Source organism: Rana temporaria, chromosome 2 (assembly GCF_905171775.1).
Source record: "Rana temporaria chromosome 2, aRanTem1.1, whole genome shotgun sequence".
Classification (NCBI taxonomy): Eukaryota; Metazoa; Chordata; class Amphibia; order Anura; family Ranidae; genus Rana; species Rana temporaria.
The window spans coordinates 270,485,814-270,512,009 of NC_053490.1; the positions used below are offsets into that span (position 1 = coordinate 270,485,814).

Below are 26,196 nucleotides of genomic sequence, written 5' to 3' on the forward strand. Positions count from 1 at the left end.
GTGTTTTAGGTGGGCCCCTGAGGATGCAGGGGAAGCTGTATCACGGGCATGTAGTGGTATGGGAGAGTAGGTGGTAGCAGAAGAGTTGGAAGGAGGGTGTTGTGGAAGGTGTAACTAGAGCTGCAGAACAGATGCAACAGCATGGGGACTAATGATTGACGTGGGTGCCGAGGAGAGCTGGATGACAAGGGATGTGGTGGTAATGTAGGGAGATGGAGCTGGTGTACAGGAGTGTAGTGTTAGATGTTTGGGGGATGACTCCCTGACATTCAGGGAGAATGATTCAGTGGCAAGGGTGCTGAATGCCAGAGGAGTAATAGGTGGAGTGTGTGCAGAGTAAAATGGAGGATATGGATAGCAATCACTCTTGGGTAATCTGAGGGTGTAGGAAACAAGGGTGCTGGTAGTTAGGAGTGGACAGTGGTAAAGGGAAGCAGTAGCAGGGGTGCAGGGAACCATAGAGGGGTAGGGGGAGCTTTGGGAGCAGGAGTGCTGGAAGTAGGAGGGGTATCACTGGCAGGAGTGCTGGGTTCAGTCAGGGGAGCATTAGCAGGCTATCATCATCATCATCTCTCCCCAATGATACCCCAGCACCCCTCATTTTGCTTTCCCTGTCATCCATGTCCCCTGAACCCACAGTCCTAGCACCTGTTAGTCACTGCATCCTTCCACACCAATGAACCCCCCTATCTGTGTGTTGAGAAAGGAGGAGGTCACCCCCAAACAGCACATACAGCAATCATGTACAGCAGCTACTTAGCTCAAGATCAAGCCTTTGTTACCCTGTTCTCTACCTGAAACCATCTGTTATCCAGATGCCCATACCCAACACCCTCCCACCCCATGTGGCTATAAATTAATGATTCACATTTCTATGTTTGCACTCTACATTCCTTCCTACTATCCCCACCACTACCATGTCATTTGCATCCCTTTTTCTTAACACCCTTCTGATAATGCCTCCCCTACCAAATGCCCCCCAACCCATACCACTGTGCACCAATTTTTTTTCCTACCACTGAGCTCCCGTTTTAGATTGCACATGCTCCACTGACATTCTAAGCCCCTGTCACGGCCTTCAACATTCAGATGTAATTTCCACAGCACCCACATCTCCCAAACCCCTTTAGTGCAGTAGCCCCTATTACTTTTATGTCACCAACCCCCATATGAGCAGGGCTTGAGGCACCCTAGTGGGGACACTAATAAACGGCACTCCCTAGTGCCTAAATTTCAGGCAGGAATTTGCGGTCATGTGAAATCAGCATTAAGGTACAACTCCAGACTTAGAAGCTGGCAACAACTCTCAAGGTTTGTAATCCGTGCCTGACTTCATTACATTGTTTATGCTTAAACACTCCAGACATGCTCTATGTTAGAGAACACCAATTTCCTAGGTGTGCAGAGCCTGTACAGGTCTCCACCAATCTAGCAATACCGTCACCTCACTCCCAGTGACTAATCCAGTGTTGCTATTGTATACAAGAAACACTCTCTCCATTCCCCATGATTGCTTCCTCTTCCGCGTGCCCTATTACATCTTCAGGCTTGGTCCCTAGGCACTCTGTGCCACGAATCCAGCCCCAAAAAGTGGGGAATTGGCCGCTAGTGAAAGTGCCTAGCACATAAACCCCTTCACTACCAGAGTCACCGTCACCTATGCCATGTCACCTGTATCTTGACTGATTGGCTGCTTTGCATTTGACACTGTAGTCATTGGCACTTTAGCTTCCTCTAGATAGCACTCTATACGGTAGACCCATGTAGTGTATCTTCTCTTTGTTGCAAGCCCTGTTCTTTTGATAAAATGTGCATGCACCCTTTTAAGAGACTTCAGACCAGGCAAAGAAATTGAACAAATAAAGATCCTTTACTGAGGTAGTCTGCAAATAACAGTTCCATACTCATCTACACTCTGTTTCCTATACAAGCTTTCTAGTGCCCCATAAAGTGTGCATACCTTAGGTGGAAGGCAAGTCCATAAAGCAATCCTTGTAAAGTAAAAGTCCACAAATGGCACTTCTAGACCCTAATGCCGCGTACACACCATCACTTTATGTGATGAAAAAAAATGACGTTTTTAAAAACGTCACTTTAATTGACTGTGTGTGGGGGAAAACGTCGTTTTATGTCTTGTAAAAAACGACCAAAAAAAATTGAAGCATGCTTCAATTTTATGTGTCGTTTTTCAAAAGTGCACTTTTTACTTCACAGAAATTGACCGTGTGTAGCAAAAAACGTTGTTTTCTAAGACGTTTTTTCATCCACGCATGCCCAGAAGCTACTTATGAAGCAAGCTTCAATGGTAAAACGTGGTGGAACGTAACCTCACTTTGCAAGATCATTGTGAGAAAACGATGGTGTGTAGGCAACTTCATCTTTGAAAATTGAAGTTTCAAAAACGTCATTTTTTACTTCACAGAAAGTGTCGTTTTTTTTCATCACATAAAGTGATGGTGTGTACGCGGCATTAGAGTCCATGATTAATCCATCAAGGCAGTAAGTCCAACACTGGAATCTGTAATTCCATGAGGGTCTCCATGCTCCAGACCCCACTCAGAACCCCGACTGGGCTCCCATCAACCCCCCCCCCCCTCCCAGGGGGTTATCTACTCCAGCAGAGTAATAGCTACATCTTGGTAATATTTTCCCAGAAACAGATCAGGGACTCTCATGGCACTTAGTGAACCCTTTTTATATGGTATGACCTGCAGGGGATGGTAACTTTGCTAAACAAGGTGGGAAAAATCTTAACCCATCCCCCTCAGTTACTCCCAGCTAACCCTAAGGGCACAGTGCAATATTAAGACATTAGAACACTTTACACCTGATTGGTCCAATTAATTTGAGGGCACGGACAGGAAAAACCTATTTAACTCTTCAGAATCCTCTTGTAGGCACCTGCCTTCTCTTACTTTCCCCAACGCAAAACCCATGCCTGCTTATTATGACACCCAGGGCAACCCCTTTCAAATCCAGCATGGTAGACCTGTGATTCAAACTCACCACTTCCATTTATTCAACGCTATGGACAGAGCTCTCTGTGAGGTCTGCCAAAAAGAAGGACCATATCAGATAAAACAACCTTAGGCCCTTAACCCAATCAAATCCAGCATGGTAAACCTGGGATTCAAACTCACAACCTCACATTCATTCAAAGCTATGGATAGAGATCTATGTGAGGCATGCCAAAAAGTAGGGCCATATCAGATAAAGTGACCAGGTCCTTAACCGGTGGAGCCAACACTGTGCCTGTTGAAGCTATAGCCAGAACAGCTTGCAACATTGCCCAAAACTAGGTTCTTATTAGATATAAAAGCCCTGTCTGAACCAGCTGTAGGCTTAGTGTCTGGTTTCTATGTCTAACAAAGCCCTAGTTTTAGGGAGTCATCACAAGCAGTCCTGGCTGTGGCTCTGTGGGTAAATGCACAAATTGTGCTAATGTGAGGCTGTGAATTTGAATCTCAGGTTAGATTGAAGAAAAAGTTGTTTCTGATTGACCTGGATGTGGAAGCAGGTTTACTGGGAGAAGGACATTGAGGCGTGTTGAGCCCAAGTGGGGGGATTGGGGGTTCTGGAAGTAAGGTGTTAAAATGAGGGTGGTTTCATAACAGAGGAAGCGCTATCATGGGTGCAAAGAGGTGGGTGGTACTGAGTAGAGGAGTGAAGTATCAGGTGTTTGAGGAGGGCCCTTGAGGATGCAGGAGAAGCTGCATCATGGGCATGTAGTGGAACAGTTGTAAGGAGGGTGTTGCCAAAGGTGTAAATAGAGCTGCAGATTCAGCAGCAAGGGGAATGATGACTGCTATGGGTATGTGAGTGCTGAGGAGACCTGGATGACATGGAATGGTGGTAAGGCAGAGAGGTCAAGCTGTTGTAAAAGAGTAAAATGGCAAATGTTTGGCGGGTGACTCCCTGACATCCAGGGAGAAGGATTTAGTGGCAAGGGGAGTAATGATATGGGGGAATGTGTGATCATTGAATATAGACACTGCAGATAATTATTTTAAATGATCATACCCACTGGAAATATACCTTATGTTGTACAATATGTCATTTCAGACCATGTACATGTTCCTGATGGCAGACAAGTATGCAAACGACATGAGCTATATGTCAGTTTTCGGGATTTAGGCTGGCTGGTAAGTTGCCCTCTTATGAAAACTTCTCTGGCCTACTCTATGCATTTAAATGGATGGTTTACTCTAATATGTGTATGACTCCTGCCTCAGACGCTTAGATGCTTTTCCCCATACCTTCACCTCTTTCTCCACCCTTTCACTGCTGACATGAACTCATATGACATTACTTTTGCATCCACATATCGAACGGACGGAATAGATATATTTAAAATCCAATTGCAAGACATTCTAATGAACTGGAACACTATTACTTAACTGGAACTGCACATATTGTCAAGCCCTGTACACACGACTGGGAATCCCATCAGGAAAAAAAACGTTGGTATTCCTGACAGGATTCTTGGCAGGCTTGACTTGAAAACCAGTGTATACACACGACCACACAAAATCCCGCCGTTCTTTTGAATGGCAAGAATGCGATGATGTCATCGACTACGACAAGCCAGTGTCTCGTCACATTCGATGCCGTTGCCGCCATCTTGCTCCGCCCCACACTAACCTTGTATGCTACCGCGCATGGCCAGGATTCCCGGCCTAAAGCTCGCCTTGCAGTTTTCCTGCTGGGGAAACCGGTTGTGTGTACGAGGCTTCACCATTTCTTTTTTTGCAAAATCAACATATACATTAATCAAAAGTTGTTTCCAGTGCTGAAACCGATTGCATCTTTTGCAAAAAAGGGTGCAGTGTATGGACCCTCTGAAGCTAGATGATACAAGGGCAAAACAGATTTTTGTCATTTGGATGGATTAAAAATTAAAAAATGTTACATACCATCTACTCCATCCACAATTAAGAGGTGTGAACCTGCAAATCTGCATACTGTATTTTCAAAAACGTAGAAAACAAATTGTTATAGCAGTCTATGGGTAAGACTTGTATTTAGATGTATCTATCATTTTTTCCCCATATAGCGTGCATCTTGCATGTAGCAAACAACCACTTCAAAGGGTAGCAACAATGTGCAGGTCTAAATAAAATGATTCTTGTGTGTTCTTAGTGATAGTTAATTATCTTAATATAGTATAATCACAAGCCTCCTAAATCAACAGTTAGTGCAAAAAAAAAAAAACATTTAAAGTGCATTCCATGCAAAAATGTCACAAAAGAGTCAAAATCATGCATTAACTAATTATTTCCTGGAACGTCTGGAGATTTAATGCTAAAACCAAATGGTCCTTGAAACGTACTTACTTGAAAACCTATTGTCCCCATATCTTTATTTTCCAGGAAACACATCTTGTGGGTAGTAAGGTGCTCAGCCTTAAAAAAAAAAGAACCTTGGGTGGGCCATTACTACCATGCAAATTCAATCCTCATACACCAGAGTTGTGAGTGTTCTGATTCCTAAGTCTCTTTCCCTCACACTTAATTAAACCCTGACATCACAAAGGATTCAGCCCTTTCTTGAAGGGTGGATGTATTTGATCTCCATGATGTCTGGTGGTGGAAACATCCCAATACTAAGAGTTTTACCTGTTATTCTACTGCTTATGCTACTGTGTCATGTATTGATTTGATCTAATGTATGCCAGTACTGCTATGCTGTCTAAGGACCAGGAGAGATCCATAGTTCAGTGGAAATATCTGATCATGCTCCCCTGTTTATATAGTTAGTCAGGTTGAAAAAAGACACAAGTCCATCCAGTTCAACCACAAAAAAAATAAACAAACAAAATAAAAAACATAGTACAATCCCATACACCCAACTCCATACCCACAGTTGATCCAGAGGAAGGCAAAAAACCCCAGCAGAGCATGATCCAATTTGCTACAGCAGGGGAAAAAATTCCTTCTTGATCCCCCGAGAGGCAATCGGATTTACCCTGGATCAACTTTACCTACAAATCTTAGTACTCAGTTATATTCTGTGCCTATCCAGGCCTTTCTTAAAGCAATCTACTGAGCTGGCCAGAACCACCTCTGCAGGCAGTCTGTTCCACATTTTCACAGCTCTTACTGTGAAAAAACCTTTCCGTATTTGGAGGTGAAATCTCTTTTCCTCTAGACGTAAAGAGTGCCCCCTTGTCCTCAGTGTTGACCGTAAAGTGAATAACTCAACACCAAGTTCACTGTATGGACCTCTTATATATTTGTACATGTTGATCATATCCCCCCTTATTCTCCTCTTCTCAAGAGTGAATACATTTAGTTCTTCTAATCTTTCCTCATAGCTGAGCTCCTCCATGCCTCTTATCAGTTTGGTTGCCCTTCTCTGCACTTTCTCCAGTTCTCCGATATCCTTTTTGAGAACTGGGGCCCAAAACTGAACTGCATATTCCAGATGAGGTCTTACTAATGATTTGTACAGGGGCAAAATTATATCTCTGTCTCTGGAGTCCATACCTCTCTTAATACAAGAAAGGACTTTGCTCGCTTTGGAAACCGCAGCTTGGCATTGCATGCCATTATTGAGCTTATGATCAACTAAAACCCCCAGATCCTTCTCCACTACAGATCCCCCCAGTTGTACTCCCCCTAGCATGTATGATGCATGCATATTCTTATTCCCTAAGTGCATAACTTTAAATTTATCAACATTAAACCTCATCTGCCACTTAGTCGCCCAATTAGACAGAGCGACGCTTGTGTACTAGCACTGCTCTCTCAAATAAAATGTGGCATCTTTCTCTTCCGTTCATGGACGGACACAGCAGCCTTTGACCTTAGGGTTATATCCGCTTCCTTCCAGGAGAGTTAGGCAGAAACAAAGCACTTTAAGTGTTAACAACACTTTCCACAGTGCAGCTCCTCCCAGGGGGTGTGGTTCCCCTGGGTATAACCCACACCCTGCTCTAGCAGCTCCAGTTTCTTTTTTCCTAACATCAGGAGAGGACAGGCGCTCTGGAGTCCCTGTACTCTGGAGATTTTTTTGCGATTTTTTCGCTTTTTATTATTTTGTTCCTGCATTTTGAATCCTGTGATTCTTCTATCAACTGCCGACTGGGTGACAGGCTGGGTCTTGACTCTTGTAGTCCCCCCATGTTCGGCCATCGAGCGTGTGCCGACCCTCAGCTCAGCTCTGGGTCATCCACGACAGGCCCCATTGCTCCATGGGTGGCCGGGGAACTACATGTTCCAGGACACACATATGACCGGTCTCTATGGCCTTGTCACAGTGTGTCTGGCCAACAGCCATGCCGTTAGTGGACGTTGGTTCTGTCCGGGATACCCCCAGCCGGTAGTCGCAGGTAGGGTAAGTAGTGGCCCCTTGCCCTGGCAAGGTGGTATGGCTGATGTTTTTCCCTGGGGAGGTCGACTGAGGGTCTGACCTGCTTTCCTCTCTCCCTTTCCTCTCCCTCCTTCCTCTGACTGGGTAGCGGCTGTGAAGGGGGGCCTCCTGGGTTTTCTTTATTGCCACCAGGCCCGTGTGTTGTGGGGGACTGTGTTGTTATTCTGGGGGGTGCTGCTGTGTTCTGCTGTGTAGTATTAGGTGTTTGGTGCATCCCTGGGAATTTTAAACTGCGCCACGGCCACCATTTTGCCGTGGTTGCGATTTACATAGCTTGGCGGCCATTTTCCTGTAGCCCGCCGGTAATTTTTACCTCACACGGTGGCCATCTTGGATATCTCTTGGCCTCTTGTGACAGTTTTAGCACTGTGAAACGCAGCAAATCTTCCCTGAGGTGACAGACGCAGCACAGCCAGCACATCAGTGCACACCTCAGGTTTTCAGCTCTCTCTGCAGCCGGGTGGGGTGGTGAGTCCCTCGGAGGCCTCTGCTTCTATTTTTGCAGCCAGGAGGTGACCGGTGGGTTGTTCTGTCTAGCAGTACACAGCGGTGGGGCAACATGGAACCTGAACCTGGTGTTTCTGCCCCAGCAATGCCTGAGTTATACTTTAATCCCCCTGCTCCTGCCGCATCTGTTGAGGCAATGTCGGCTGTCCTTGAGGCGTTTCTCGCCAGGTTTAAAGCAGCTAGTGCCCAGATGGGGGGTACAAAGTGCCCCCTCCCTGAGCCTGATTCTGAGGATATCTCTGACACAGACTCATTGCCTGCTGTGGCTTCAGGCTCTGGTTCTGTCATGTCGGATGATGCAGACTTAACCCACACAGACTGTGAGGATGACTCTGCCTCAGGGTCAGTAAATGATAGGGAATTTGTTGGAGCTCTTATTTCTGCAGTGCGTGATACTCATAAACTTGAGGATTTGGCGGGAGCACCAGATGTGCCGGTCCCTTTTGGGTTTCGCAAACCGCCCAGCACCGCAAAAGTATTTACCTGTATTCCTTTTTTGGAGCTTTTGCTATTTAAGTAATGGGACATGCCACAGTAAGTTTTTGCTGTTCCTAAAAACGTTGCGGTCCGTTATCCCTTTGAGGAGGACTTTTTGAAAAAATGGGTCTCTCCTCCGTCAGTGGACCCTCCTGTGTCCAGACTGAGTAAAGCCACCACATTGCCTGTGGAAGGGGCTCTCGCTTTTACGGACCCCACTGATAGGAGAGTGGAGGCTGTGGCCCGCTCTATGTTCACAGTTGTGGGTTCGGCTGTGAGACTGGTTGTGGCCGGGTTTCTGGTGTTGCAGACACTAACTGAACAGGCAAAGTTGTTGCTGCAGAAGCTGGAGGAGCAGGATGCTTCCGAGACCTGCAAGGACCTGGCTGAACAATTCAGCAAGTACATCACTTCACAAGGTGCAACAAAGGAACAGGTAGATAGCCGACGCGTTTCGCACTGAGATAGTGCTTAATCATGGCTAGTGTGCAAACTGGACTGTTTAACCTATATATAGGAAATAAAAGACAACCGTTTGGTCATTGGAGTGCAGCTATCCATCCTCTTTCTTCGTATCTTATGCATGGTTAGTGCATCGCCAGCACCCACGGTATCCTGAGTCAGTCCATCTCTACATAGTGACCCACCTGGAGCGGTGATCCCTTCTCTTGGCTGAACAATTGGTTCAGGGTCTAAAATTTGTCTGTAAGTCGGCCCTGGATACGCTTCCCTTGCTTTCCAGAGCCTCCGCCTATGCAGTGGTACTAGGCCGCCTTGTGTGGCTGAAATGCTGGTCTGCGGACCAATCCTCCAATAAGGCCTTGGTGGATTTGCCCTTTTAAGGGTGAGAGGCTTTTTGGGGCGTCCCTGGATGACATCATAAAGGATGCCACAGGTGGTAAGAGCACACTGCTCCCACAGTCTGGGAAGGGCAAGGAGCCTCGCCGTAGGCAAGGGCCCTCTTTTACTACCCCAAAGCGTTTTTTTCGTGCGCCCAGTGCGGCAGGAAAAAGTTTGCAAGGTGCTAAGGCGCCCGCTGCAGGGCAGAAGCGCCCCTGGTTCCGCAAGCCTAACAAGCCTGCGGACAAACCTGCTTCCGCATGAAAGTCTGCCCCCGCCCGTGTCTCGGGTGGGGGCCGGCTTCGCGAATTCGCGGCTCGGTGGAGGTCTCTTCTCTCCGACCGTTGGGTTTGCAAAGTAGTTTCCTTGGGGTACAAGATAGAGTTTCTCTCTTGTCCACCAAACAGATTTTTTCCTTCCAACCTCCAGCTTCCTCCGGTTCGCCGGCAGGCTCTGTCAGGGGCTGTCCAGGATCTTCTGGTCAGGGGAGTGATTGTACCAGTTCCCTCGTTGGAACGGTTTCAGGGGTTTTACTCCACTCTGTTCGTAGTACCCAAGAAGGAAGCGGTTCGTCCAATCCTGGACCTCAAGGCCCTCAATTGCTTTGTCAAGGTGCAAAAATTCAGGATGGAGTTGATTTGTTCGGTAATAGCAGCACTCCATGCCACTTCATGGCATCCTTGGATATCATGGACGCATACCTGCATGTTCCCATATGCGCAAAGCACCAGAGATTTCTGCGCTTTGCGATCGGGGAGGACCACTTAGAATTTGTGGCCCTCCCGTTCGGCCTGGCCTCGGCACCACAGGTTTTCACCAAGGTGCTCGCCCCGATACTGGCCCTGCTGAGGCAGCGAGGGATCGCTATCGTGGGATATCTGGACGACCTTCTCCTGAGAGCTTCCTCAGGCTCAGAATTAGAAGAGGACGTGTTTATCGCGTGTCAGACTCTCCAAGAGTTTGGCTGGCTTCTGAATATCCAGAAGTCAGTGTTGGTTCTGTCTCTGCGTCTGGAATACCTAGGGCTAGTCCTGGATTCCACGGAGGCGAGAGTTTTTCTCCCAACGGAGAAACTCCAGACACTGCATTCTGCGGTGCAGCAGTTGTTGACCCAGAAGTGGTCGTCTCTTCGATTCTGCATGAGGGTTCTGGGTCTGATGGTGGCCTCTTTCGAGGCAGTTCCTTATGCCCAAGGCACCCAATCAGCCCAGGGGCGCTGGACTCAGGAGGAGTCCCGCCTGCCAATCAATGTTCTGGGGCTCCGAGCAATCAAACTGTGCCTTGCCGGGTGTTCAGAATTGGCAAGCCGACTACCTGAGTCGCCAAACACTGGACCCGGGAGAATGGTCACTTCACCCGGAGGTGTTTCAGAGTCTGTGCCAAAAGTGGGGCACCTAGCGTCCCGTCTCAATCGGAAGGTGCCACGGTTCGTGGCCAGGTAAAAGGACCCGTGGGCGGACGCGTCAGACGAGTTGGTGGCTCCTTGGGGTCACTATCGCCTGATTTACACCTTCCCTCCTCTAAAGCTTCTTCCTCGTCTGCTGCGCAGGGTGGAAGCCGAGGGGATTCCAACAATCCTGATAGCCCCAGACTGGCCACGCCGCTCCTGGTACGCGGACCTGGTGCGTCTGGTGGGCTTTCCGGCATCAAGCCTCTGTGTAACAGGTGTGTAAGGCAGCGACCTGATCGTCGGTCCACACTTTTTCAAAGTTTTACAAGGTGTATGTGAGTGCATCTTCTGATGCCTCCTTCGGCCGCAAGGTGTTACAGGCGGCAGTTTAAAGTTGGAGTTCCTCCGTTGAGTAACTCCGGTTTTGTTTGGGGTGTAGCTTGGTTTGCTGTGTTGTTTTTCCCATCCCTCGAAAATTTTGACACTGCTTGGGGACGTCCCTAAGGTCAAAGGCTGCTGTGTCCGTCCATGAACGGAAGAGAAAATAGGATTTGTGTACTCACCGTAAAATCCATTTCTCTGAGTTCTGTACTGGGAGAAAAGCTCACTATAGCAAAAGCTTGGAAAAATCTTAGGGTCTCCATTGTTGCCACCAAAAGAAAAATATCTTGGATAATGACCCAAGAAAAAATAGTCAACTCTATCCTAAAAACATCGAAACAATTTGAAAAGACACAGGAGCCATGGGCCCAATACGTAGTGTAGGGATTTCCTTAATTCCCAGATCCAACTCTCTGTAAGCTGGAGGGGACGTCCCGGACTCTGTCATCCACACACCTGATGCATTTTCTCTCTTCTTTCTTCTGTTCTCTTTTTGACTCCCTTTTCTCTCTCCTTTTTTATGTTATTTTTTTGTCATTTACAATATTGCTGTACAGTACTGACGTTATATTGACAGTAAAGAACCTTCATTAATCAGACTCCTCCAGTTTCCACCAAACTCGAACAGTTCTAAGCTTGAGGTCATAACACACAGGCTTCTGTTGCCCATCTACGGACAGGATGGATGACCGGGGGGACCTCTCTTACGGTCCGAGTGCCGGGAGGGTCCCCAGATGACAGATGTATGTTAATCCTCCTCTGTACTAGAGGAGTGGATGGACTCACCGGTCATTCCTGGACACAGTGTGTTCCTAATGGGTGTGTCATTCAGTTATTCCCGGACTTCTGCGTGTCTCCTCAGTGTCCCTCCAGGCAGGCCCCCAATCCACAGGGCTTGGAAGGAGCCATGCACTTGGACCTTGAGAGGAGAGAGGGGGGGAAGAGCACCTGCAATTTGTGATTGACGAATCAGAGTAAGTGAACGGAAACCATTTTTGGGGTACTACCGATTGACACTAGAGGTCGACCGATATATCGGCCGATATTTGGCGTTTTTAAATTAATCGGCATCGGCCGATTTGTGCTTTAAAAATGCCGATTTAAACTTCAGCACCGCGACTTGCAAAAAGCTTCTGTAATAGAAGTCAATGCAAGTTGCCTGAAGCTTCCCGTAGAAGACTTCTCTCTCTCCTGGGCAGCCTGCTAAGTTTTGAGAAGAGATATACAATGTTGCTACTTATCAATTAACTGAACTCCGTGTAGGAGAGTTCTCAGTTTAACCATTTAAAGGCTAAATCTTTTTTGACACTTGATGCTTACAAGTAAAAATCCTGTATTTTCTGCTAGAAAATTACTTGGAACCCCCAAACATTATATATTTTTTTTTTAGCAGAGACCCTAGGAAATAAAATAGCGATTACTGCAATATTTCATGTTACATGGTATTTGCGCAGCGGTCTTTCAAACACATTTTTTGGGGAAAAAAATATACTTTAACAAAAAATAAATAAACAGTAAAGTTAGCCCATATTTTTTTTTTCATCCAAAAGTTTTCATTACCTGTTTTTGTGTAAAATATAATATAATATAATATAATATAATATAATATAATATATATATATATATATATATATATATATAATATGTAATACACAAAAACAGGTAATGAAAACTTTTGGACGAAAAAATAAAAATATGGGCTAACTTTACTGTTTAGCCCAAAAGCGCCTGAAAAATCGGCTTAACATATCGGCCCCAAAAAATCGGCATCATAAATCGGCTATCGGCCGCCGCGATTTCTAAATATCGGCATCGGCCAGAGAAAAACCCATATCGGTCGACCTCTAATTGACACCCAGCTGGCTAAGATCCCACCTTTTTATTTAAAGTTTTATTAATTTTTTTTGGTTATATTTATTTAAAATCTATTTGATTCGCCCGTAAGTTGAAGTAATCAAACCATGGAATAAAGTGATCTATTGTACTATTAAAGTGACTGCGCATAAGGCTGAGTGCATAGCTAAGTGGGAAGCTCTGTTTTTATGCCACTAACCAAAGCTCATATTTTAGACTCTTTGTACATTTGAAACTTTTTTTTCGAATATAAAATAAAGAAAGTAATTATATTTTTCCCAATATTACTTTAATGTTTACTTTGCTGCTAAAAAACCCTGTGGATAATTTAAACCCTGCCCTCTGTCAACTGACTCTGAAATGCACTGTTTGGAAATCATTGCCGTTAACTCAGGGGGGGGGCAGGATCAATCATATCAAAATGACTTTCCTTCTTAAAAAAAATTCAGCATACCCTTTCCCAAAATGTTTTCCATTAAATTTGATCAAATGATATCCTCAGTATCCTTAATTTGGGAAGGTGGTACCCCTAGAGTGGCTAAATCAACATTACAGCTCTCACTCTCTTTAGGAGAATTAGCCCTTCAAAAATATTATGGGTCAGCAGTGATCGTTAGATAGTGGTTCTCCCGACCAGTTAACAATCCGGCGGTGATTCTAGAAGGCATGTCACCTCGTCTTGTGCCGAGTAATCTTGTTTTCCGAGGCCCCCTCTCTAATCCAAATGGTACAACCCCCATGCAGTATACCATCGTGGTTATGAGACAGATGGGGAGATATGTTTGTGAGCTTAATACTATTTCCCCTCATACACTTCTCTGGGGTATCCCATCTCTTCCTCACCTTTGCTCTATACCTGACCCTAGTGTTTGGGGACAAAACCTTCATATCATGCCTGAGGGTCAAGGGTGTTGGGTTTCTTCATCTTAATTGTTCCGCTCATGGCAGATGGACATTCTGAGTTTAACTGATGCTGACTGTGGTGAGGAAGTAAAACAATACCTACCCCTTATGATATCAGCCAGAGACAGGTTCATTCAATTAAAATTTCTGCATTGAGTCGAATACACTCCCCAGACGCTTTTTCTTATTTACCCCAGGGTTCATGACCACTATCCAAAGTGCCAGTTGGCAGTCGGTACATTTATTCATATCGTTTGGACTTGTCCCTGTATACAGCAAGTTCTAGGGTGATGTGGTAAGAGATCTAAATGCAGTTACTGGACTCACTCTAAGGCCCTGTACACATGATCAGTCCAAACTGATGAAAACGGACTGAAGTTCAGTTTCATCGGTCCAAACCGACCGTGTGTGGGCCCCATCGGACTGTTGTCCTTCGGTCCAAAAAAAGAGAACTTGCTTTAAAATTGGACCGATGGATGCCTGACCGATAGGTCAAAATCGATGGTTAGTAAGCAAAAGCATCGGTTCTAAACCCGCGCATGCTCAGAATCAAGTCGACGCATGCTCGAAAGCATTGAACTTCATTTTTCTCTGCACGTCGTTGTGTTTTACGTCACCGCGTTGGACTCGATCGGTTTTTGAACTGATGGTGTGTAGGCACATCAGACCATCAGTCAGCTTCATCGGTTAACTGATGAGAACGGTCCTTCAGTCCGTTTTCATCAGTTTGGACTGATCGTGTGTACAGGGCCTAAGTGTGGATCCTACATGCCTGATCTCGAATATCTGTTACCTCTCCCCATAGGAGATTGTTTCTTTTATGCCGCCTTCTATGCTAAGAATACTATTTTATCTACGTTATCAAATTGTATCTATTTTATCTAAATTGAAAGTATCAGATCCCCCCCTGGGAAGAAATTGCCCTAAGAAATTTAATAAGGTCTGGGCTGATTGGGTGGAAGCCAGGGGCCTTACAATGTGATCTGGTGAGACTCTCCTTTACTTGTTGGTAGCTGACTGTTTCCCAGGGTTTCAGTGAATATCAGAAGTCTGGTGCATTGGAGAACTTTATTTTTTTATCCCCCCTCCCTTCCCTTATATTTCTATCTACCTTTTTTTCTGTTTCTCCTCATTTTTCCCCTCCCTTCCTGTCCCCCTTTATTCCTTTCTCCCCCCCCTTTTCTTTTTTCCTTCTATTACTTATGTAAGTACATGAGTACTCCCTACTGTGATCACGCCTTGCTTTATATTTTGATGACTAGATGCTGGGTATCCTATCTAATCTGAATCTTTGTATGTATGATATGGACCCTTATGTATCGAATTGACATTGTATATAATTTCTAGGCTTCTATACATGCCTTCTGCTTTGTACCCCCTTATATTCCTTTTGTAAGTTCTACACGTGCCACTTGTTTTTGTTTTTTTTGAAAATGTAATATAAAACATCTGTTAAAAGTAAAAAGCAGGTTTCCTCCCCCTCCTTCCTTGCGCTTTTTGGTTTTGCACCCTTGTCCTCAATCATATCTTCTTAACCCCTACTCCGGTTAGAACTGCTACCTTTACCTACCTTGACCTCTTCCCTTACTCACTGGACTTCCCAGCAAACTTTAACTATCCGCAGTTGATATATCAAAGTCCTCTCTTTAACCCTCTATTTTACAAATACATTTCTTAGGTTGTGTTTCCCATAAAGCTCCAGTCAAGATCTGTGAAGAGTCACATACATTATTTTTCTGTAAAATGCTGTCAAGTTCTGTATCTAAGTTACACAGTATTTTTAGTTGGGTTTTTGAGACCCATAAATTTGAAACAGACAAAGATGATATACATACCTGTACATCATAGGCGTGCGCACAGGGTGTGCCAGGTGTGCCTGGGCACACCCTAATCACCCTGTGCTGCACAGATTTCCCCTTGGTTGCTGAAGAAAGGGACTGGGGAATCTGTCTCAAAAGTGAGACATTGGGGGGCTGGTTTAAACCCCTGATATTTCACCAAAGCCCCCCAATGGGGCTTGTAAAAGATTGTAAAAAAACGAATAGTAAATGATTGCAAAAAAAAAGTAAAAAAAAAATTGTAAAAAATTAATAATAAAAAAAAAATACTAACACTAATCTCTGCTCTGCTGACACCAACCTCTGCTCTACTGACATTGTCCACTGCTCTACTGATACTATCAATTACAATTACTGCTATATATTTCCTTACTGTCCAGTTAATGACTAACATTTCATCTAGAGATTTCTCTGACTGTGTTATTTACTACTGTTAAATTCAGTTGCATGACTTTGCATTGTAATTTATTGGACCTGCTTAATAACAATAGAACAAAACAAAGGCCATCAAAGTAGGACTAGGACCAACTCACCAACTCATAAAAGGTATGCTACATGCCCAGGCTAAGGATCTAAAGCACAGAAATCTCCTAACATCTCTAGGTATGTCCAACATAGGAATTGTAAAGAGGCTAGTTCTCCAGTGTCTACCAAAAACTAAAATATCCATCCAAATTGCTGGTGTAAGTAATAACTGTTCTATGAATGGCACCTATAGCTAGGAAGGTAGTGCTAGCATAAATAGCTCAGAGCTAAAAAGAAGATTGAGAAGTTGTGTGTGCCTGGGTTTTTCTTTGGCAATACTGAGATTGGGCAGCTATTCTGGACAGAACGGAAGCACTGTATATATAGATAATTCCAATGTGTTGGAACGAGAGATATGTAATTAGTATGATACAATTTTAGATGTTGGCTTAGGTTGGCCCAGTAGGGAGGTGTGGTGGTGATTTTGAACCAGTGTGAAGAGAGGGAATAGGGGTCTTTCAAATACTTCTGTGGGAACCAGTCATTTCTTGTTCATCTCTACAATCCATTCACTTTGATTTATGCTCTACTGTCAAATAAACAAGCAGTATCTAACAACATTGAGTAATCAAGTCAAACCTTTTGGTTTTCTAGGACTGGGTGATTGCTCCACAGGGGTACTCAGCATTTTATTGTGAAGGAGAATGCTCATTTCCACTTGACTCTTGTATGAATGCCACCAATCACGCCATCCTGCAGTCACTGGTAAGGAACGGTATTCTGAAGTATACATGTGTGACTAAATAATTTGCTATATACAATTTTCAAGGTACAAAATATAAATTTGCCTAAGTTACTGAGCTTGGCTACTAGTGTCACAATAAAAACATCATGAATGATGCAGCCATGCCATAGCCTATGACATTGTTAGGAATCATTTACTTGGAACTAAGTACATTGTATAATCAGGTTTAGTAGGTTTGTGGGCAACAGATGTATTTTAATTATAGTCTTACCACTACATAGCCTGTCCTAATACTCCCACCTCCACTACACATATTGCTCATCGGTATCCTGCCCCCCCCCCCCCCCAGAAAATGCACCTCACTTCCCAGTACCCTTGCCACATATGAGATGGCCCCTTCAGTACAGGCTCTCTAAGCTATGTATGTGCATTACCCCCCTCAGTGACCATTCTCCTATGTATTGGCATTAATGGCTCGGTGACCAGTCTTCACAGTGTTTGTAATAACCGCAGTAAACAGTGTATAAAATATGAGCTTTAGAGTTACTTTGTGATGAAAAATAAAGACTTAAATAAAAGGATTAATACTTAACGGTCACCAATTTTTGCTCTATGAGCTATTGGGCCCAAAATATCTTCAGCATCTGACACGTATGCGCTGTGTGCAGAGCTTCCTTCTGCCAGCCCCAGCGTCATATAGAACACAGTAGTGATGTACAACAGGCAGGTGACAATAGTAAAGTAGGGATGTATGGCTTTTGAATAAGCTACATTGCTATGTGGGGGGATCAGGCATCTAACTTAGAAATATCAGATGTTGAATATTTTCTTGGGTGTTGTAGCTCATCAAAGAGAATGTTTGTGTGGGTAGGTGGATGGGTAAGCAGTAAACCTTTTCTATACAAGTTTTTTCAAGTTTTATTCTAGTGACAGTCACTTGGACCCCTTAGTGTCCTGGGTCTGTGTACTTGGTTCCAGTGTATGAGTTATAATATTCAGTGGAAGGATGTCACAATTTTGACTGGGGGCTGTTTGGCAGTGCGTTGGCATTTTACTATATTGCTTAATATTGATATTTGGCCCTCTGTATGCCCCCTTCGGTCTCTTCTATGATGGAGATTAGACTCTGGTCTATGGCATGACTGACTGGACTCTGATAAATACACACTTTCTATATTTCCTGATTTCGGGGTTGCTTTCCTTATTATAGGCTTACCTGTAGGTACAAGCGGTGTGACTAGGTTTACAACCACTTTAAATGCACCTGTAATGTAAGTGGTAGCATGGTGCTCTCTCCATGGTGCAATAGTAAACATGGATACTGTGTAGATGTGGAAGTGTCTGCGCTGTAAAAAAACCGAACTACAAGGGGGACATAAACCCCCCCCCTTTTTTACTTTTATGTCCCCCTTGTAGTTCGGTTTTTTTACAGCGCAGACACTTCCACATCTACACAGTATCAATTCTTTTGTCTTGAGAGGACAACACCCTTGGTGTTTGCTGCAGTATCCACGCCCACTTACCCCACTGTCCTTTTCTCTGGCCCACTCCCCTTCACTTTTATCCCATACAGCGCAGGAGCCCACCCAATACAGTAAACATGGATAGTAGGGGTGCAACGGAACGTCACCGATCCGTGATCCGAACGGGTCACCCCGTTCGGATCGGCACACCCCGCGATCCGCGGAGCGCTCTGGAGCCTAGGAAAGTCCCCGGCTTCGGCCTAGCTCCGGAGCGGCGACCATCTTTCTCCACCCAGTGTGCTTGCCAGAGCCCAGAGCACAGCGTGACACGCCTCCCCGCCTCAGCGTGTTGACATGTCACGCTGTGCTCTGGGCTCTGGCAAGCACACTGGATGGAGAAGATGGGACTCAACTAGTTCTAGATCTAGTTCTGCATGACTGTATGGCCAAACAATGACTGTCTGTCTATTTTCTCTCCTCTTTCCCAACTATAAGCACTGCTCTTTTGCGAATCAATGTTGCAAAAGTAAAAACTGTTAAGGAAAACCTTTTTATATTGCAATATTTTTATTCAGACTAAAATAAGGATAGTACATTCAATTCAATAAATAAATATAGGATAACATATTGATCGCTGCACGGGTACATACAGTTGTGTTCAAAATTATTCAACCCCCCAATGCTGTAAAGGGTTTTAGGGAATTTAGTGTACATTTGTAATTGTATTCAGAATGAAATCCTACAAGGACTTCTTAAAGAACCATATGCAACTAAAATAACATCAATTGGTTTTGTAATACAGTAGTAAATGTTTATTTTGTAAATTCTTCATTTACACAATTATTCAACCCCTTAAAGACTACCACTCTGAAGAACAGAGGTTCATTGAAGTGTTTTCAATCAGGTATTGGAAACACCTGTGGATGTCAGGGAGCAGCAATAAAGCCTAATAAGCACCAATCAGGCAGCTTTAAAATGACTGTGATACTTAGCTCCTTCTAGACATTTACTGGTGTGGTTACAAACATGGTGAAGTCAAGAGAATGGTCCGGGAAGACAAGAGAAGAGGTGATTACTCTTCACAGGAAGGGCAATGGCTATAAGAAGATTGCAAAGATGTTAAACATACCAAGAGACACCATAGGAAGCATCATTCGTAAATTCAAGCCAAAGGGCACTGTTGAAACGCTACCTGGCCGTGGCAGAAAGAAGATGCTGACTTCGACTGCTGAGCGCTACCTGAAGCCTAGAGTGGAGAAAAGTCCCCTTGTGACTGCTGAGGAACTGACAAAAGATTTGTCAGATTCTTCAGATACTGAAGTTTCTGCTCAGACAATACGGCGCACACTGCGTAATGAAGACCTCCATGCCAGAACTCCCAGGCGCACCCCCTTGCTGTCTCCAAAGAATAAGAAGAGTCGACTGCAGTATGCAAAAATCATGTGGACAAACCACAGAAGTTTTGGGATTGTGTTCTGTGGACTGATGAAACAAAATTAGAAGTGTTTGGGCCCATGGATCAACGCTATGTTTGGAGGAGAAAGAACAAGGCCTATGATGAAAAGAACACCTTGCCTACTGTGAAGCATGGCGGGGGGTCAATCATGCTTTGGGGCTGTTTTGCTTCTGCAGGTACAGGGAAGCTTCAGCGTGTGCAAGGTACCATGAATTCTCTTCAGTACCAGGAGATAGTGGATAACAATGTGATGCAGTCCGTCACAAACCTGAGGCTTGGGAGACGTTGGACCTTTCAACAGGACAATGATCCCAAGCATACCTCCAAGTCCACTAGAGCATGGTTGCAGATTAAAGTCTGGAACATTTTGGAGTGGCCATCGCAGTCACCAGACTTAAATCCGATTGAGAACCTCTGGTGGGACTTAAAGAAAGCAGTTGCAGTGCGCAAGCCTAAGAATGTGACTGAACTGGAGGCTTTTGCCCATGACGAATGGGCGAAGATACCTGTAGATCACTGCAAGACACTTGTGTCAAGCTATGCTTCAAGTTTAAAAGCTGTTATAACTGTAAAAGGATGTTGTACTAAGTACTAAGATTGAATGTCAATTGGGGGTTGAATAAAACTGATAATGATGTGATCACAGAAAAGACATGTGTGGTTATTTAATTATAAATGTTATGTTATATTTGTCTGACCTACACGTGCCTCTTTGATTTAATTGTAAGCAGGATGACAGGATGATCAAAATCAATGTCAAACTTGGCAAAACAATCAATTTCAGTGGGGGTTGAATAATTTTGAATACAACTGTATAAATATTCAAAAGCACAATAGAGTAAGAAACATTAGCTATAACATTATGAATAGCTAGGGATACATAGGTATGATCATTTAGGTAAATGCAAGCACATAATTCAAAGCACATCCCTGGCTTTCTTCCACAGGCTTGCACTAGATCAACACATGGTATGATTTTGGAAGATAATAGTGCACCTATCCTTCAATCTTTTGTAGGCTTTTTTTTTAATATCCTTTTATTTAATTTGCCACAGTTTTTGGCAATAAGTGCAGGGAATGTTGATACCATTTATGGAGATCAAAGATTATACGGTGTGGTCATTTAAAGGAGATTACTTTTTTATCTGTACATTTGAAAAATTTTCTTTATTGCTGATCCGAAAAACGATCCGATCCGTGACTCCTGATCCGAGGATCGATCCGATCCGTGAGTTTTTTGATCCGTTGCACCCCTAATGGATAGCGTATTATCTGGTAGTTTGTGAACACAGCTTCCTAAATGATGGCTTGTTTTAACTGGCTGCACTGATTTCAGAGAGAACAGGGAGTTTGAAACTCACACATATTCAGAAGACACAAATACAAAATTTCGATCATTGCTATCATTCCTCAAGGTGAAAACAAAGTACCTGGGAAAAAAGATTGTAACTGCAATGAATGGTGCTTTTATATTAGGATCACACCAGTGGTGTATAAGTATTACTAATGCTATAAAGGGTTGTCTAGACTCACAAGGTAAACTACACTGAGTTAATCTGAAAGTGAAAGATAGAACAGCTGATATTTCGTATCAGAAATAGACTTCTGTACAAACGACAGTGCTACTCGCTTTAATGTTTTATCACACTTCACCCCCCTATAAAATAATTTGCACATTTTCCACCAGGAGAAACCTGGTTTTCCCTTTCACAGTTTCCCCTTGTCTATTCAGAAGGCAGGAATCTAAGCATGACTGCTGGAATTATAAATAATAAATAATAAAATAGATCACCTCTTTCGGGTTTTTATTGCTGTCTTTGTTACTGTTGGGGAGGATTTCCATCTATTCCGTGAAAAGACCAGTGAGTTGATACTGTCAGATGTTTTCTGTTGTCCTCACTAAAGCTCATTTCCTGTTCCAGTGACATTTTGACAGGAAATAATGAGAATCTTTCTAATCAAAACATGAAGTTTTAACCATTCCCTTTTTTCAAAACAAAAAGAAAAAACAATGTTAGGCTATACATTCAAAGGCTGAAGAGAACCTTAAAGTGCAACTAAAGGCAAAAATATTTTTTTTTAGTTTTGGATAGGGTGGAGAGGGATTAGAACATCTGCCAGTTTTAATTGCTGTCTGTGTCCCCGTTAAGGAGATTCACCCTCTCTATTTGCACTGTTTATCGTTGTGTTGTCCCCAGAAAAGTAATAGAGGGAAAATCTTTCAATGGGGACACTAGTTCTGGTGATCTGGGGGTCCCCAAGAAATTCCCTTAATTTACAGGAATTTTCTCTCACTTCCTGTTTGGCTATGGAACAGGAAGTGAAGGAAGATCTGTGCAATGAGACACAGATGGCGAAAAAATCTCTGACCAGGGTTATAACCCTCACTTACTCTATCCAACATGAAAAAAAAAAAGGTTTGCCTAAAGTTCTACTTTAAAGTACTCCGATCAGCAAATAATACTCCAGACTGAAAACATGTGTAAAGAAAAAAGCCACCTAGAGGAGTCTTTAAGTAGGACCACTGATTCTCAGGCTGCCTTAAACTGTTAGTTTCAAATGTTGGCCTGTTCACTTAAAAGATGTTCTTCACCCTGTCTGAGAAAAAAAAAAAGTCAGCAGCTACAAATACTGTAGCTGCTATCTTTTAATAAAAGGACACCTCCCTGTCCAGGGACCCAGCACTGTCCTCCCCCAGACCGGTTCTTCGCTGGTGGTAAGCCACATGTGGCTTTACAACTGGCTTCCCACTGCACATGCAAGAGCCGCACTGCACATTGTGGTTGATCCTGCAGTCTTCTGGAACTTGTGACATGTCCCAGAAAGTTGTGTGTGGGAGGGAGAACCTCCAGTGAAATCGCCTAGGGTCATGGGTGCTCAACCTGTGGCCCTCCAGCTGTTGCAGAACTACAAGTCTCATGAGGCATTGCAAGGCTGACAGTTACAAGCATGACTCCCAAAGGCAGAGGCATGATGGGAATTGTAGTTCCACAACAGGGACCCAGCGCTGTCCTCCCCCAGACCGGTTCTTTGCTGGTCTTCGGGGCGCCGGCATGTTGACTGTGGTAAGCCACCTGTGACTTCACAACTGGCTTCCCACTGCACACGCAAGAGCCTCACTGCGCTTTGTGGTTGGTCTTGCAGTCTTATGGAACTTGTGACATGTCCCAGAATGTTGTGGGCAGGAGGGAGAACCTCCAGTGGAATCGCCTAGGGTCATGGGTGCTCAACCTGTGGCCCTCCAGTTGTAGCACATTTACAAGTCCCATGAGGCATTGCAAGGCTGACAGTTACAAGCATGACTCCCAAAGGCAGAGGCATGATGGGAATTGTAATTCCGCAACAGGTTGAGCACCCATGGCCTAGGTCAGTGGTCATCAACCCTGTCCTCCAAGGCCCACTAACAGGCCAGGTTTGCAAGATAGCTGAAATACATGTCAGGTGATATCATTTTCTGCTCAGTGATTGCAGTATTCTATGTATTACCTTGGGAAGATGCAGAGTAAAACCTGGCCTGTTAGTGGGCCTTGGAGGACAGGGTTGATGACCACTGGCCTAGGTGATCCAACTGGAAGTAGAAGTGGGTAGCAAGCAAAGCTAGGTACCCAATCCCTCCCTCCTTAAAAAAGGTCTAAAAGAAGAAGAGGGGGTAGGATGGGAATAAAGCAGAACTTACCCTTTATGGCAGGGGTGGCCAACCAGTGGCCCAGGGGCCACATGTGGCCCACGAAGCCCTCTGATGTGGCCCGCGACCTCCTGCTCTGGCAAGCCCAGATCGCAGGTTGCTGACCACAGCATCAGTGTTATGAATGGTAGAGGAAGAAAGCGGTTGCGGAGCAGAATCCCATAAGCCGATGCTTCCTCTACAGCACCGGCATTTGCCACAGGCGGAATCTATGGCAAAGTTCAGATAACCCACAGGATAGACACAGGTGCACGATGCTGCACCCGCAGGGTGGATAAATCGCAGCACATCAGTGTGAAAGCAGTCTTGGGCCTTTTTCACACGATCAGCCCGACTACACGGAACCCTCAATTCACCTCTACAGAGCAACAAATGTAAACAGACTTTTGTCTGTTTTACGCCCGCCTACCTCCAATCCGATCCGCAAAAAAAAAAAAACAGAAGGGAATTCATCCCCTTCCATTTGGGTGGATTGGATCGGAGGGCCTATAGAGTAATTGTGACATGTCATCCGCCCGCTCCACTCATTGTGGCCCGTGACTAGTTACCAAGTTTCTTAAGTGGCCCTCGCTCTTCAAAAGGTTGGGCACCCCTGCTTTAGGGTGTAGTTCTGCTTTAAAACTTTTCAGATTAGAGATACAAACAATGTTTTGGCTTAGATGTAAGGTTTAGATGCTGCAAATTTGCACTGGGGTGTTGGCAGTTCGCTATGCCTCCAAATATAAAGAATATCCACTTAAGTCCAGTGAACTTTTTATTATGTGGCCTTGTTTGTCTCAACAGCTACCCTATTACAAGAACAGATAATTACTGCTGCTGGCATTATACTAATTTCCTGCCTAATTCTCCTGGGTTCAATTTCCTACGTAGTATCCTAATCTCATATTTATCTGGTTACATTCTGTACACTGCAATACTTTTAGCAGCTGCCTAGATACAGAGTCGTGTTACCATTTTAGATGCAATAACGAAAGGAGTAAAAATAATAAATGCACTAAATCAGCTGCAACATTAAAGTTTTCAATGTTTTTTTGTTGTTGGGGGAATTTGATGAAAGTAAGAACTATAGAAAATAGGTGTAATTATTTCAGGTCATCCTAGATCATTTCAGCTTTATTATACAGAATGGTGATCTCACTGTGCTCAATATAGTAAACAAATCTTATTATCAAGTCATTACCCAACAAGAGAGGAGCCAGCATGCATCGCTGACACTGATCCAGAGACATGCAACCATCCCTTAGTCATTTAACAGAGTAGCACTCAAGGCAAGCTTTGAAAGAAGAAGTAATAAGGACGCCAATGTAAACTACGAACAAAATCTGCCAAAGAAAACATTCAAGAATGAACTGAAAATATTCGAACTACCGAACTGAACCCTTTGCTATAAAGAATCGCTCTTTTATACGTATTTTTTTTTTTTGTAGTTTGGTTTGGTGTGTTTTTCTTAAATACGTCAACATCTGCTTTATTTGTTTATGCTTTGTTTCCCTTTAGTTATAGTAAATACATAAGAAATATTTGGCAGTAACTAGTATTTTCCTTGCCAGGTTCACCTTATGAAGCCAGAAAGTGTTCCTAAAGCTTGCTGTGCTCCAACAAAGCTCTCAGCCACCTCAGTGCTGTATTATGACAATAACAACAATGTCATCCTAAAAAAGCATCGGAACATGGTGGTTAAGTCTTGTGGATGCCACTGACCAAGATGGAAGATGGAGGATTTGCACTTAAGGAAATATGAAGCATGTTTTATGCAATTTACTTACATAATACTGGAAGGATTATTGCCAATCTTTTTTTTTTTTATAAAAGCTAAAGGTTGGTAATGGTTAAACGTATCAAATACTTGGATTGGACAAAAAAGACTGAAACTTTGTTTTGTAAACCACAAATGATCAAGTCTAGACCATAAATCAAGAAACTCTCAGTGCCTTCTTGGCACAATTGCATTTATTTACTGTAGTAGCATTGTCACGATTATTTTAAAGAGCTAATGTGTTCTGGTATCAAGTATTTGTCCCAACACACCTTATAGCTCAGCAGGTTTTTATAAGGCCTATAGTGGACATAGTTTGGGACCTTAGGTCATCTCTGTTGCTCCACTGGCAAACACTAAAATTTGCATTGCTGTTCTTCTATTGATGCTGCATGTAAATTTGTTCTGAGCAAATTAGGTAAAACTGAATGTTTTCTCCGACTATAATGCCTGCAGATTGTATACGTGGATAGGGAAAATACTGCATTATGGCCACTAGAAGGCGCTGATGAGCATACTTATTTTCTATGATATCCCATGCCATCCAGTGGCCATAATGTTCTCAATTCTCACATTCAATTGACTATGCCTTGTTCAATGTGCATACAGTACAGACCAAAAGTTTGGACACACCTTCTCATTCAAAGAGTTTTCTTTATTTTCATGACTATGAAAATTGTAGATTCACACTGAAGGCATCAAAACTATGAATTAACACATGTGGATACATAACAAAAAAGTGTGAAACAACTGAAAATATATTTCATATTCTAGGTTCTTCAAAGTAGCCACCTTTTGCTTTGATTACTGCTTGGCACACTCTTGGCATTCACTTGATGAACTTCAAGAGGTAGTCACCTGGCGCAGCACCCCATCACTCTCCTTCTTGGTCAAATAGCCCTTACACAGCCTGGAGGTGTGTTTGGGGTCATTGTCCTGTTGAAAAATAAATGATGGTCCAACTAAAACGCAAACGGGATGGAATAGCATGTCGCTGCAAGATGCTGTGGTAGCCATGCTGGTTCAGTATGCCTTCAATTTTGATTAAATCCCCAACAGTGTCAC

General features: G+C 43.8%; 1 protein-coding gene across 4 annotated transcripts in view; it reads left to right on the forward strand.

Moving 5' to 3' along the window:
* LOC120926768 (bone morphogenetic protein 8B-like) overlaps window positions 1–25,796 on the forward strand; it is a 96,767-nt gene extending 70,971 nt beyond the window's left edge. For all 4 annotated transcript variants that reach the window (XM_040336951.1, XM_040336952.1, XM_040336953.1 and 1 more), the window contains 3 exons: window positions 4,063–4,142; window positions 16,681–16,791; window positions 24,926–25,796. In XM_040336951.1, the coding sequence (XP_040192885.1) occupies window positions 4,063–4,142; window positions 16,681–16,791; window positions 24,926–25,075 (341 nt within the window). In that variant the 3' untranslated portion in view covers window positions 25,076–25,796. The remainder of the gene's footprint in view (window positions 1–4,062; window positions 4,143–16,680; window positions 16,792–24,925) is intronic.
* The last annotated feature ends 400 nt before the right edge of the window (window positions 25,797–26,196 follow it).